The sequence below is a fragment of the Salvelinus sp. IW2-2015 genome, unplaced genomic scaffold (assembly GCF_002910315.2).
Source record: "Salvelinus sp. IW2-2015 unplaced genomic scaffold, ASM291031v2 Un_scaffold4910, whole genome shotgun sequence".
Classification (NCBI taxonomy): domain Eukaryota; kingdom Metazoa; phylum Chordata; class Actinopteri; order Salmoniformes; family Salmonidae; genus Salvelinus; species Salvelinus sp. IW2-2015.
In genome coordinates this window covers 8,777-21,462 of record NW_019946179.1, presented here as the reverse complement: position 1 = coordinate 21,462, position 12,686 = coordinate 8,777, and the positions used below count along the sequence as shown (strand labels likewise).

Sequence of the window (12,686 nt, the reverse complement as noted above, 5' to 3'; positions counted from 1 at the left end):
GCATTTCCTGTGCTTATTACAACCAGGAAATAATATAATCATTAACACTGACCTGTGTGTGAGTGAGAAGGCAGGTGTGGAATGCCAGAGCCAGAGTCCAGTAGACTGGAGATACACCACTGTCAACCTGTAGAGAGAGAACCTATTAGTGCACTATAATGAGCTGGAGTGTTCTACGAACCCTCTGCTTTCCACACTCAATCATGGCAGCACAGCACTACTCCAACTTGCACTACTACCGAGTCTTGAATTTAGCTAGTTCCAATCTGTCCTACTCTAGAGCTCCACGTTTACCCCAGTCCTACCCCAACACTACCCCAGTCCTACCCCAACACTACCCATCCCTACCCCAACACTACCTACCCTAACACTACCCTACCCTAACACTACCCTAACACTACCCTAACACTACCCTACCCTACCACTACCCCAGCACTACCCTAACACTATCCCAGCCCTACCCTAACGCTACCCCTACCCTAACACTACCCCAGCCCTACCCTACACCACCCTACCCTAACACACCCCAGCCCTACCCAACACTACCCTAACACTACCCCTACCCTAACACTACCCCTAACACTATCCAAGCCCTACCCTAACACTACCCTAACACTACCCCAGCCCTACACTACCCCAGCCCTACACTACCCTACCCTACAACTACCCCTACCCTAACACTACCCCTACCCTAACACTACCCTACCTACACTACCCTACCCTAACACTACCCTACCCTAACCCTACCCTAATACTACCTAACACTACCCCAGCCCTACCCTAACACTACCCTACCCTAACACTACCCTACCCTAATACTACCCTACCCTAACACTAACCCAGCCTACCCAACACTACCCTACCCTAACACTACACCCTACCCTAACACACCCCTACCCTAACACACCCCAGCACTACCCTAACACTACCCCAGCCCTACCCAACACTACCCCAGCCCTACCCTAACACTATCCAGCCCTACCCTAACGCTACCCCTACCCTACACTACCCCTACCCTAACACTACCCTACCCTAACACTACCCCAGCCCTAACCTAACACTACCCTAACACTACCCCTAGTAGTAGTGCACTATAATGAGCTGGAGTGTTCTACCAATCCCTCTGTCTTTCCCACACTCAATCATGGCAGCACAGCACTACTCCAACTGCACTACTACCCGAGTCTTGAATTAGCTAGTTCCAATGCTGTCCTACTCTAGAGCTCCACGTTTTACCCCAGTCCTACCCCAACACTACCCAGTCCTACCCCAACACTACCCCAGTCCTACCCCAACACTACCCCATCCCTACCCTAACCTACCCTACCCTACCCTAACACTACCCTACCCAACACTACCCTACCCTAACACTACCCTAACACTACCCACCCTAACATTACCCCAGCCCTACCTAAACACTACCCCAGCCCTACCCTAACCTACCCCTACCCTAACACTACCCTACCCTAACACTACCCTCTCCCCTAACCCCTACCCTAACACTACCCCAGCCCTACCCTAACACTACCCCTACCCTAACACTACCCCTACCCTAACACTACCCAATCCCTACCTAACAACCCTAACCTAACACTACCCTACCCTAACACTACCCTAAACACTACCCCTACCCCAGCCCTACCCTAACACTGCCCCAGCGATGACAGTTGTCTATCCAGTATTGCTTTAGACCCCAGCACAAGGAAAGGCCAGGGGGGTCTTTATATAGACAGGGGGTAGAGGCGATGGAAGGGGGGGTGTTTAAATAGCTAGAGAAATCCTACCATGCCTGGCGTGTGTGTGTGTGTGTGTGTGTGTGTGTGTGTGTGTGTGTGGACTAAAGCACTGGGCAGTTCTACAGTAATGGAATTGCGTAGACTCAGATTTTCACTTTCAAAATGTATATCAAACAAAAACCATTGATTTCAAAGTTTAGAAAACCATACAACTCTACAGTGCCTTGCAAAAGTATTCACCCCCTTGGCGTTTTTCCTATTTTGTTGCATTACAACTTGTAATTTAAATTGATTTTTATTTGGATTTCATGTAATGGACATACAAAAGATAGTCCAAATTGGTGAAATGAAAAAAAATAACTTGTTTTAAAAAATTCTAAAAAATGATCCCTCTCCTCTTGTGGACTGTGAGCTTAGCACAACGTTCTCTATGGACAGACCTGATGCTGATGGAGTGGACTAGCAACTGATCTACAGTCAGGTATATTCTACCACCCGAATGGTTAATATTAGCATTGTGCGTATAGTAATCTGATCCTAGATCTGTGGTATGGTGGAATGAGWGTCCATCTTCTCCAATGTGTGTGTTGTCAGTGCAGCGAAGCAGCAGGTGTCATGCCTAGGTCTATATTTACTATTACAGWGCTTTGGCTCCACCTTGTGGATATGTGTTATAACTACATCAGCAGTGATTTTGTGTTGTGATAAATGTATTSATTGGMGATCAATTGGATTCAAGATGGATGCAGACAGTAATCTTGTTGATTGTTAGCAATCCTTCCCTGATGGCCAATGATGCTTTGATACGGTCCCAACATGTATTCTATAGTCAAATGCACATCTTACCAGTGCAATAACATGTTTATATTGGGCTKACTGCAGACTAATGTAGATATGACTGTAGCCTGCTTGTATGTTAGCGAACTACGGCCTCCAAGAGTTGTGGACCTTTCTGTCAGAACACTAGGTTACATTGTAGCAGGCTAGCTGGTTCCAGCTCCTCTCAAGCTGTTCTGTCCCCTCAATTACTACATTAGACAGACAGAAAGTTCTTTGAATTGATCACCTCCAGTGCATATAGGGATCAGACAGACTGGGTTGAAGTATGATAACCTCCCAGTGCATATAGGTATCAGACAGACCTGGGTTGAAGTATGATAACCTCCCAGTGCATATAGGTATCAGACAAACCTGGGTTGAAGTATGATAACCTCCCAGTGCATATAGGTATCAGACAGACCTGGGTTGAAGTATGATAACCTCCCAGTGCATATAGGTATCAGACAAACCTGGGTTGAAGTATGATAACCTCCCAGTGCATATAGGTATCAGACAGACTGTTGGAAGTATGATAACCTCCCAGTGCATATAGGTATCAGACAGACCTGGGTTGAAGTATGATAACCTCCCAGTGCATATAGGTATCAGACAGACCTGGGTTGAAGTACTATTTGAAATTATTTTGAAAAACATTATTTGCTTGACTGAGCTTGCCGGGCTTTAACAGACCAATGGAATAGTCCAATAGCTGCAACAGATACCCATCTACAACTCTAGATAGAGCACACTCTCAAAGTATTGGAACGATTTCAAATACTATTTGAACCCAGGTCTGGTATGAGGAGGAGGAGACATGGGGGGGCGGGAACCCACTGGTCGGGGCACTTTAACTCTACACAACTCCCCAAACTGGCTCCTTCACATCCTGYCCATTGGGTTTGGTCGGCACACCTGCTGTAGCTTCAGTCCTGRTAGCCATGACAACACCTGCTGTAGCTTCAGTCCTGGCAGCCATGACAACACCTGCTGTAGCTAGCTAGCCTGCAGTCTAGAAATCGGTTTTAAAATCTGACTGTAGGAGGATTAACTCCCCTCTAGACACTGATTTAAGATCAGGTTGTATGTGATTACCCCCAAATGGCTAAGGTTAGGTTTAGTGGGGGTTAATCAGGTCCTAGATCTGTGTGTATTAGGTCTGCGAGAGCCACAAGGACAGCACATGTAGAGGTACATGTCTATGGGTCTGTCTGCCTATACAGYCATGAGAGTGAAGKTGGTCATGTGTTACAGAGGACATAGTAACTACCATTATTGCCTGTTTGCTATGAACCAGTGGGCTTTGATATGATTAAATACACATCATTGCATGCAGCCTTTCTTGCTTACCATATAACTTTGTCTCGTATTTGTGATCGAAAAACCTAAGTCTACGAGGCTATGTGCAATAGGAGTTTAGATTTAAGCTAGGCCTAGTTGTGYCATCACTTYACTCTCCTTTATGYAGATCAACAATGTCAGTCAGTCTGATATGAGACGCAGTGGTCTCTATGTTCATACAGTAAAGTAGTGTAACGGTCAACATTTCTACCCAAGAGGCTACATTATTTTACGACACAACTCTCCCCACAAGGTTAGATTTGTTGCGCACTTGACTGTTCACCTGCAATGATAGTAGCTGCCCTGCAATGAAGCAACAATGCCGAGATAAGAAATATTCCGCGTTCCAATCCACCAGCGGTGGCGCAGCCTAGTTTATGCATTGTGAGAAAATAACGACTGGTAAATAGATAAATAAACTAGTAACCTATCTGTTTGGATCGCTGTTTATTGTGAAAGTAGAAGTGATAGGCTATGTCCATGATGTGTGAATTGCAGGCAAGTAGGCTACAACTTCGACCAGAGTCCACAAGCACACCACACAGGCTTTGACATCCGAGTGAGCTAGTCTCTGTTCTCCAGCGTGTCCTACCATCCTACATCTGACCGGTGGGAAACGAACGGACAATCTTACAACACCGGTATGAAACAGTCGGAAATATAATGTACAGAATCCCGATTAAAGGTTTAGAGTTACAGCGGATACTATCTTACCTCGTAATGCTTCATCTTGGCAGTTTGTGCTCGCTCTCATCCAAGGTGAGTGACGGGTCGTGCCTTCCAATCAGAGCAAGAGGAAGCGTTGAGRTCCCCAATTGGTCCAATGATTGGAAAGTCCAATGGTTACCTCTTTAATATCACGTCCAATCAATGTGTCGGAAAGCTAAGTAGATATGCCTTACTTCCCGTACTGTAGCCAATGGGGGAGTAGATTCCCACAATGGAGTGATCCGTTTGGACAAATGGAGATGCGGGGTAAATTGTATTAGCAGGTGATTATGTTAGTAAATCTTATGTTATCAACACCAGGGCAAGCGATATACTGACTTTACAGATCAGCGATTTTAGTTCGTAGATTACTGACTGTTATATTGGGCATGTGTGATGAGTCAGCGGTGGTTTTCAAAAGCAGCACGGCTGTTTGCCAAGGATAGGCCTAGACCTCTTTGTGGGTATTTGACCAAGAAGAGGCTAGTAATGTTGAAATAACGTCATTATTTAAATTGAGAAAGGACAGGGCTCAACCTAACGCATAGTACCTCTAAACCTGAAGAATAGCGAGGACTAAACCTATAGTTCCAACAAAAGCGACAGACAAACCACATTATGAGGGCATCAGTTTTGTTCAGGGGATCCATAAAGCTTTTCCTCTGCGCAGTTTGCAGACACATTGTGATACCTTTTGTTCACTAACACGATTCTTTGTACTTTTGATACATCCAGTGAGTCAACACTGTATCTGCCACGCACACACACACACACACGCACATGCACACATGGTGAGATTTCTACAAGGAAGGCGTGGTTGAGTTTCCTAGACTACAGAGGCGTGTCCTATCGAACTTTCAAACTCAGTGACGCTCCAGTAGGCGTGGTCGGTCCCAGGAACTTTCGTCCGACAGGAGCCGAGCTGCGTTCAGACTCTTCCTGATGCTGATAGAACATTCTCGAACTTTCTGCGCGGGTATAAACTAGAATGGGTCCCAGGCGGAGTGTCGAGCTGAGCTGACAGAACGGTAGCGTTCTTCAACAGTATGTGTGCAGTTCAGGTTAGGCTGTCATACGTTTATTTACCATTCCATAGATAGACTGCCTGCAAGCGGACCAGCGCATTTAAAGAGAGAGACCCGTCTACCTTTTGTGACTTTGATTGACAGTCAGCACAGGCTCAAGCAAGGGAACTTTAAACTATTTCTCGCAGCTATTCGGAATAAACACACCGACAGCTAAATGGTCAACATGGGTAAAGACTACTATAATGTCCTGGGCATACAGAAAGGAGCGACGGAGGACGAGATCAAGAAGGCKTATCGTAAGCAGGCTCTGCGTTACCACCCGGATAAAAACAAGGCTCCTAAAGCCGAGGATAAGTTTAAAGAAATAGCTGAAGCTTATGACGTTCTGAGCGACCCACAGAAAAAGGACATTTACGACCGATTCGGTGAAGAAGGTAAGTGTTMTATTTAATTACCAGACGCAACATGTTATTATTGAAAGTGATGAATAAATACACTTTGTTTTTCCAAGTGCTTTAGTTAGGTAGGCCTATCGGAAACGATTTCAAAGCGGCGATTATAAAGATGTAAAGCTGAATCATTGTCGCTGGATATTTTGATGAGTATTAAGGGGAAAAGGCATTTCAAGATCTCTCTCAAGAACCTGCCTCTTTCCTCTGATCATCTACTCTTCTTCAGTGGTGCTGAAATCGTTGTTGTATTTCTAGTGTTCTAACGCATTGGGCCACAGAAGTTCCAAAAACAAACGCTATATGCTTAAAACAAACCAAGCAACACCTCATACGCCTACCCTCCTTGGCCTGTGTGAGCAACAACTTATAAGCCTACCTTTCTTAGCCTATGTGAGCTATATTTTATAACTAGAAAGGGCAAGACACAGCAGGCTTATTGTATCTATCAGTTTTTTTCCCCTTCTCCATTCGTATGATTGTGCTGCAAGGGATTCGCGAGTTCCAACAAGAATCCCTTGCAGCACAATCATAAGATTGGAGAAGGAAAAAAACGGATAGATACAATAACACTGCTGATTGGCTGCACGCCAAGAGCGGAGCGGCGAGGGAGAGGTGCGCGCCCACTACTGGAAGGTTCGGGCGCTGACGTCACAGCGGGGCGGAGAGTTTGACTTTGACAGTTTGGCACGAGCCTGTCAGCGAGCTTCTCAAACGACAGATGGTGTGGTTGTGTATTCCTAGTACCTACAGGAGACCGAGGTTACAACGGTGCTGCTGTGTTCTTATCAGTTGTCTTTAAGGACCAGGCTAGATAACTCAACGGTCAAGCTGCATTATTCCGTGTATAGCAACAGACACTGTAGACCACAGGAGGTTGGTGGCACCTTAATTGGGGAGGACGGGCTCATGGTAATGACTGKRGYGGAATGGKATCAAATCCATCAGACACATTGTTTCCAGGTGTCTGATGCCGTTCCATTTGGTCCGTTCCAGCCATTATTATGAGCCGTCCTCCCCTCAGCAGCCTCCCATCTAGCCCTCCACACAGAGCGTTCCTCCCATCTAGCCCTCCACTCAGCAGCCTCCCATCTAGCCCTCCACACAGAGCGTTCCTCCCATCTAGCCCTCCACACAGACGCGTCGTTCCTCCCATCTAGCCCTCCACACAGATGCATTGTTCCTCCCATCATAGCCTGCCACACAGAGCCGTTCCTCCCATCTAGCCCTCCACACAGAACTGCATTGTTCCCTCCATCATAGCCACCACCCACAGACGCATTGTTCCTCCATCTAGCCTCCCACAGACGCTTGTTCCTCCCATCTAGCCTCACCACAGAGCGTTCCTCCCATCTAGCCCTCCACACAGACGCTGTTCTCCCATCTAGCCCTCCACACAGAGCGTTCCTCCCATCTAGCCCTCCACACAGACGCGTGTGCCTCCATCTAGCCCTCCACCACAGACGCATTGTTCCTCCCATCTAGCCTCCACACAAGACGCGTCGTCTCCCATCTAGCCCTCCACACAGACGCATGTTTCTCCCATCGTCCTCCACACAGAGCGTCTCCCCCATGCCCTCCACACAGACGCGTCGTTCCTCCCATCTAGCCCTCACACAGACGCTTGTCCTCCCATCTAGCCCTCCACACAGAGCGTTCCTCCCATCTAGCCCTCCACGAGCGCATTGTTCCTCCCATTAGCCCTCACACAGAGCATGTTCCTCCCATCTGCCCTCCACACAGACGCTTCTTCCCATCTAGCCCTCCACACCAGAGGTTTCCTTCCATCTAGCCCTCCACACAGACACTTGTTCCTCCCATCTAGCCCCCCCACAGACGCATTGTTCCTCCCATCTAGCCCTCCACCACAGACGTTCCTCCCATCTAGCCTCCACACAGACCATTGTTCCTCCCATCTAGCCCTCCACACAGACGCATGTTCCTCCCATCTAGCCCTCCACACAGGCGTTTCCTCCCATCTAGCCCTCCACACAGACGCATTGTTCCTCCCATCTAGCCCTCCACACAGACGCATTTTCCTCCCATCTAGCCCTCCACACAGACGCATTGTTCCTCCATCTAGCCCTCCAACAAGACGCATTGTTCCTCCCATCTAGCCCTCCACACAGACTTGTTCCTCCCATCTAGCCCTCACACAGAGCGTTCCTCCCATCTAGCCCTCCAACGCAGACGTCTCCTCTCCTCCATCTAGCCCTCCACACAGACGCATTGTTCCTCCCATCTAGCCCTCCACACAGACGCATTGTTCTCCCATCTAGCCCTCCACACAGACGCATTGTTTCCTCCCATCTAGCCCTCCACACAGACGCATTGTTCCTCCCATCTAGCCCTCCACACAGACGCATGTTCCTCCCATCTAGCCTCCACACAGAGCGTTCCTCCCATCTAGCCCTCCACACAGAGCGTTCCTCCCATCTAGCCCTCCACACAGACGCATTGTTCCTCCCATCTAGCCCTCCACACAGACGCATCTGTTCCTCCCATCTAGCCCTCCACACAGACGCATTGTTCCTCCCATCTAGCCCTCCACACAGACGGTCCTCCCATCTAGCCTCCACACAGAGCGTTCCTCCCATCTAGCCCTCCACACAGAGCGTTCCTCCCTCTAGCCCTCCAACAACAGAGCGTTCCTCCCATCTAGCCCTCCACACAGACGCGTTCCTCCCATAGCCCTCCACACAGAGCGTTCCTCCCATCTAGCCCTCCACACAGACGCTCGTTCCCCCATCTAGCCCTCCACACAGAGCGTTCCTCCCATCTAGCCCTCCACACAGACGCATTGTTCCTTCCCATCTAGCCCTCCACACAGACACGTTGTTTCCACGCCCATGGGTGACACTGCACATAGAAAATGTTTACACAACTTCTATTGAAAGAAGTCTGGACCAGAGCCACAAATRTTTAACTCTCCCTCTCCTCTCCAGGGTTGAAGGGAGGAGGCCCCCCAGGAGGAGGGGGTGTTCCCGGGGGCCCTAGTTTCAGCTACTCCTTCCAGGGTGACCCCCACGCCATCTTCGCCGAGTTCTTCGGGGGCCGGAGCCCCTTCGACCAGTTCTTCCCCCGAAACGGCGGGGGCCCAGACGGGGACAACATGGACACTGATGATCCCTTCGCCCGTTTCGGGATGGGGGGCGGTGGCATGGGGGGGTTCCCCCGTTCCTTCAGCACAGGGATGGGGGGAGGGGGGATGGGGGGGCAGATGGTTGAGAAGCACCAGGACCCACCCGTGCTCCACGACCTCAGGGTGACCTTAGAGGAGGTTGGTTGGTTGACTTATTTTATTTGACAATTCAAAGTATCCATATACACACAGCACATCATACAAKGTAAAAGTTGTCTAGGAWAACACCATGAAGTCCATGCCTCATTTCCATYGTGGTCCTTTTTMMAGGTGCTCTCAGGCTGCACKAAGAGAATGAAGATCTCCCACAAGCGGCTGAACGCAGACCGACGGACCAYCCGGACGGAGGACAAGATCCTGGAGGTGGAGATAAAGAAGGGATGGAAGGAGGGGACGAAGGTCACCTTCCCTAAAGAGGGSGACGAGACRCCGACTAACATCCCGGCGGACGTGGTGTTCGTGGTCAAGGATAAGCCACACCCGGTGTTCCGGCGAGACGGCTCTGACATCGTTTACCCCGCCAAGGTCTCCCTCAGAGAGGTAAGGCAGAGTGATCTGAACTTTAACTAAACTAAATATACTTTTTTGTATACGTTGTTCTCCGAGTGCTCGCTAAAACAAATTGATAGTACATAGAATGACAATAATTCTTGAACCTACAGACAACTGTTTGTACGTAGACTAGAGTGATGAAGTGTTGAAGTGTAACATCTCTCCCCCTATTCTCTCCCTCCCTCCCTCTCCCTCCCTCCCTCTCTCTACCTCCCTCTCTCTCTCTCTCCTTCAGGCGCTGTGCGGCTGTACGGTCATCGCCCCCACGTTGGACGGCAGGACAGTAACCGTGACGACAGGGGATGTGGTGCGTCCGGGGATGAAACGACGCATCACGGGGGAGGGGCTTCCTCTGCCCAAGCGGCCCGATCGCCGCGGTGACCTGCTGGTGGAGTACGAGGTGGCGTTTCCGGAGAGACTGAGTCAGAGTGCCAAGGAGACCATCGCACAGGTGCTTCCACCCTAGTCCTGATCGCTATGAACTATGAACTTGTTAAGGACAAACCGGACGGAGCCGACGAACAGTGAAAAGCAACAGGTGGCTGTCCTCCCTATCGCCTCTGACCAAAGAACGTTTACCGCTGCCATTTTCTGTTCATTTCCAGACCATTCTGCGTGTTGAATCACCATCGTTCGTCGACACCCATCAGGTGACCTACTGCGCACGGCCAACGTTCGTTACGGGGTCTCTTGTCCTTTAGTTGAGAACTGCCACTTTGGACCTCGTGAGTCCACTTCAGAACCACTAGTGAGCTGAGGAAAAACCTGCAACTCATATTCAAAAAGCATCTTAGAGTAGGCATACTGATCTAGGATCAGTGTAGCCTTTTAGATAATAATACATGTGACTACATGGACAGGGGGGCACCTGATCCCAGATCAGCACTCCTGCACTGTAGAACCAGAGAACATCATATACATGTTGTTTAGCTTCCTTTAGTATGAGCCTCTCTTTCTCTCTACTTCCCCACTGGTGAATGTTTCCATGTACAGACTAGAGCCATTGGCTTGTTAGCAGTGGTTTCTAAACCTCTCCTCTGGGACCCTCAGACATTTAACACCACGTTGTTGTAGCCCTGAACTAGCTCACCTGATTCACCTAGTCAAGGGATTGATGCTTGGTTGATATGAGAGAGATGTGAGAATGAATGGATTCTATTAGACTCCCTCTCCAAGACATTTACTGCCAGAGAGACTGGAGTAAGAGATCACCTGATTCAACTAGTCAAGGGCTTGATGATTGGTTGACTAATGTAATCAGGTGTTCTGGCTCTTGAGTAGATGAAATCCATTTGTCTGTGAGTCCCCCAGGAGAGGTCTGAGAACTCCTGTTCTGGGGGATCAGATTGTATCTCTAGGGGGCGTTTCTTTGCAGATGACGTCTCTTCATGTACCGATTCTAGGGGTTTCGGTATCATGGGTGGTTTTCATGGTTCTGGATTCTGATGAAATCAATAGAAAGTATTGCCACTGATCACTGATCAATACCCATAGTCTGATCAATACCCATAGTCTGATAATACCCATAGTCATTGGTTTAGAAGAGAAACAATGCTATTTGAATGCATAGAAATATAATCTATAGAACCGGCCTTCCCATTCAAGTCAACGCTGAATCTATTTCTATGCTTGAAAGGTCTTTACTTTTCCAGGATGCCAACACTAACAGGGTGGAGGGAAGTGTGAGTGAGAGGTGTGTGTTTCAGCTAGTGTGTATGAGATAGCTGACTAGGTGAACGTTTTGTACAGAAACGGTTGGAATGTGTGACTTGCTGTAGGATCTGGGCTTTGTATGGTGCAACTGTTGGATTGTGTACTATCATGAGATAGGATGTTAGCACAGTAACCATGGGAGATATAGGCCTTCATGTTAAACCCATAGCGCTCCTCTTTACTCAATATTATACACAACATGTATTGTTGCTACTTGTTGTTGATGCAGCAAGTGAGAACTGTCCAGAAACTGATATAAAGCTGTTTATCGAGCAAAGAATATCACCTTTTGCTTTGTAATGATCTATGCATTTAAATGAAAGATCCCTCACCTCCAATATAGAGGCCATTATTTCTCCTTCACAACAGGAACTAGTTTTTATATTTAAATCATGTCATTTAGATTTAAGGAATACCTTTAAGGAAACGTTAACCCTGGACAGAATCTTCTACAACTGCAACCAGACTTAGGATTTCTTAGTTTACTAAACATTTCCCACGTATGTATTATATTTCTGAACAGTTTTCTATACACAGAATGTATTTTCTACATAACTTTCATAAGTAAATAAAGTCTGTTTTCTTCTAGATAAACGGATCCTTGTTTCTCTTTCTGGAAAGATGTATTGAACGTGCCATAACAGTGTGATCTCTGGGGCCTCTTCTCAGCCTGTGTCTCTGTATGCTGATGACTCAACACTATACACGTCAGCTACCACAGCCAGTGGTGTTATAACAGTGTGATCTGATGACTCAACACTATACACGTCAGCTGCCACAGCAGTGTGTATAAACAGTGTGATCTGATGACTCAACACTATACACGTCAGCTACCACAGCCAGTGGTGTTATAACAGTGTGATCTGATGACTCAACACTATACACACGTCAGCTGCCACAGCCAGTGGTGTTAAACAGTGTGATCTGATGACTCAACACTATACACGTCAGCTACCACAGCCAGTGGTTTTATAACAGTGTGATCTGATGACTCAACCTATACACAGTCAGCTACCACAGCCAGTGGTGTTATAACATGTGATCTGATGACTCAACACTAAACACGTCAGCTACCACAGCCAGTGGTGTTATAACAGTGTGATCTGATGACTCAACACTACACACGTCAGCTGCCACAGCCAGTGGTGTTATAACAGTTGATCTGATGACTCAACACTAACACGTCAGCTGCCACAGCCAG

General features: G+C 48.0%; 1 protein-coding gene and 1 long non-coding RNA gene across 4 annotated transcripts in view; one reads left to right on the top strand and one right to left on the bottom strand.

Annotated features, from left to right (window-relative positions):
- The window catches only part of LOC112077776 (uncharacterized), a 13,517-nt gene extending 8,803 nt beyond the window's left edge, over positions 1 to 4,714 (bottom strand). For all 3 annotated transcript variants that reach the window (XR_011478284.1, XR_011478285.1, XR_011478286.1), the window contains exon 1: positions 4,608 to 4,714. This is a non-coding gene — a long non-coding RNA (uncharacterized lncRNA). The remainder of the gene's footprint in view (positions 1 to 4,607) is intronic.
- A 272-nt stretch (positions 4,715 to 4,986) lies between these two features.
- On the top strand, positions 4,987 to 12,073 carry LOC112077775 (dnaJ homolog subfamily B member 1). The gene is made up of 4 exons (XM_024144221.2): positions 4,987 to 6,063; positions 9,024 to 9,358; positions 9,491 to 9,760; positions 10,008 to 12,073. The coding sequence occupies exons 1-4, from the start codon at positions 5,844 to 5,846 to the stop codon at positions 10,236 to 10,238; spliced, it is 1,056 nt and encodes a 351-aa protein (XP_023999989.1). The 5' UTR covers positions 4,987 to 5,843; the 3' UTR covers positions 10,239 to 12,073.
- The last annotated feature ends 613 nt before the right edge of the window (positions 12,074 to 12,686 follow it).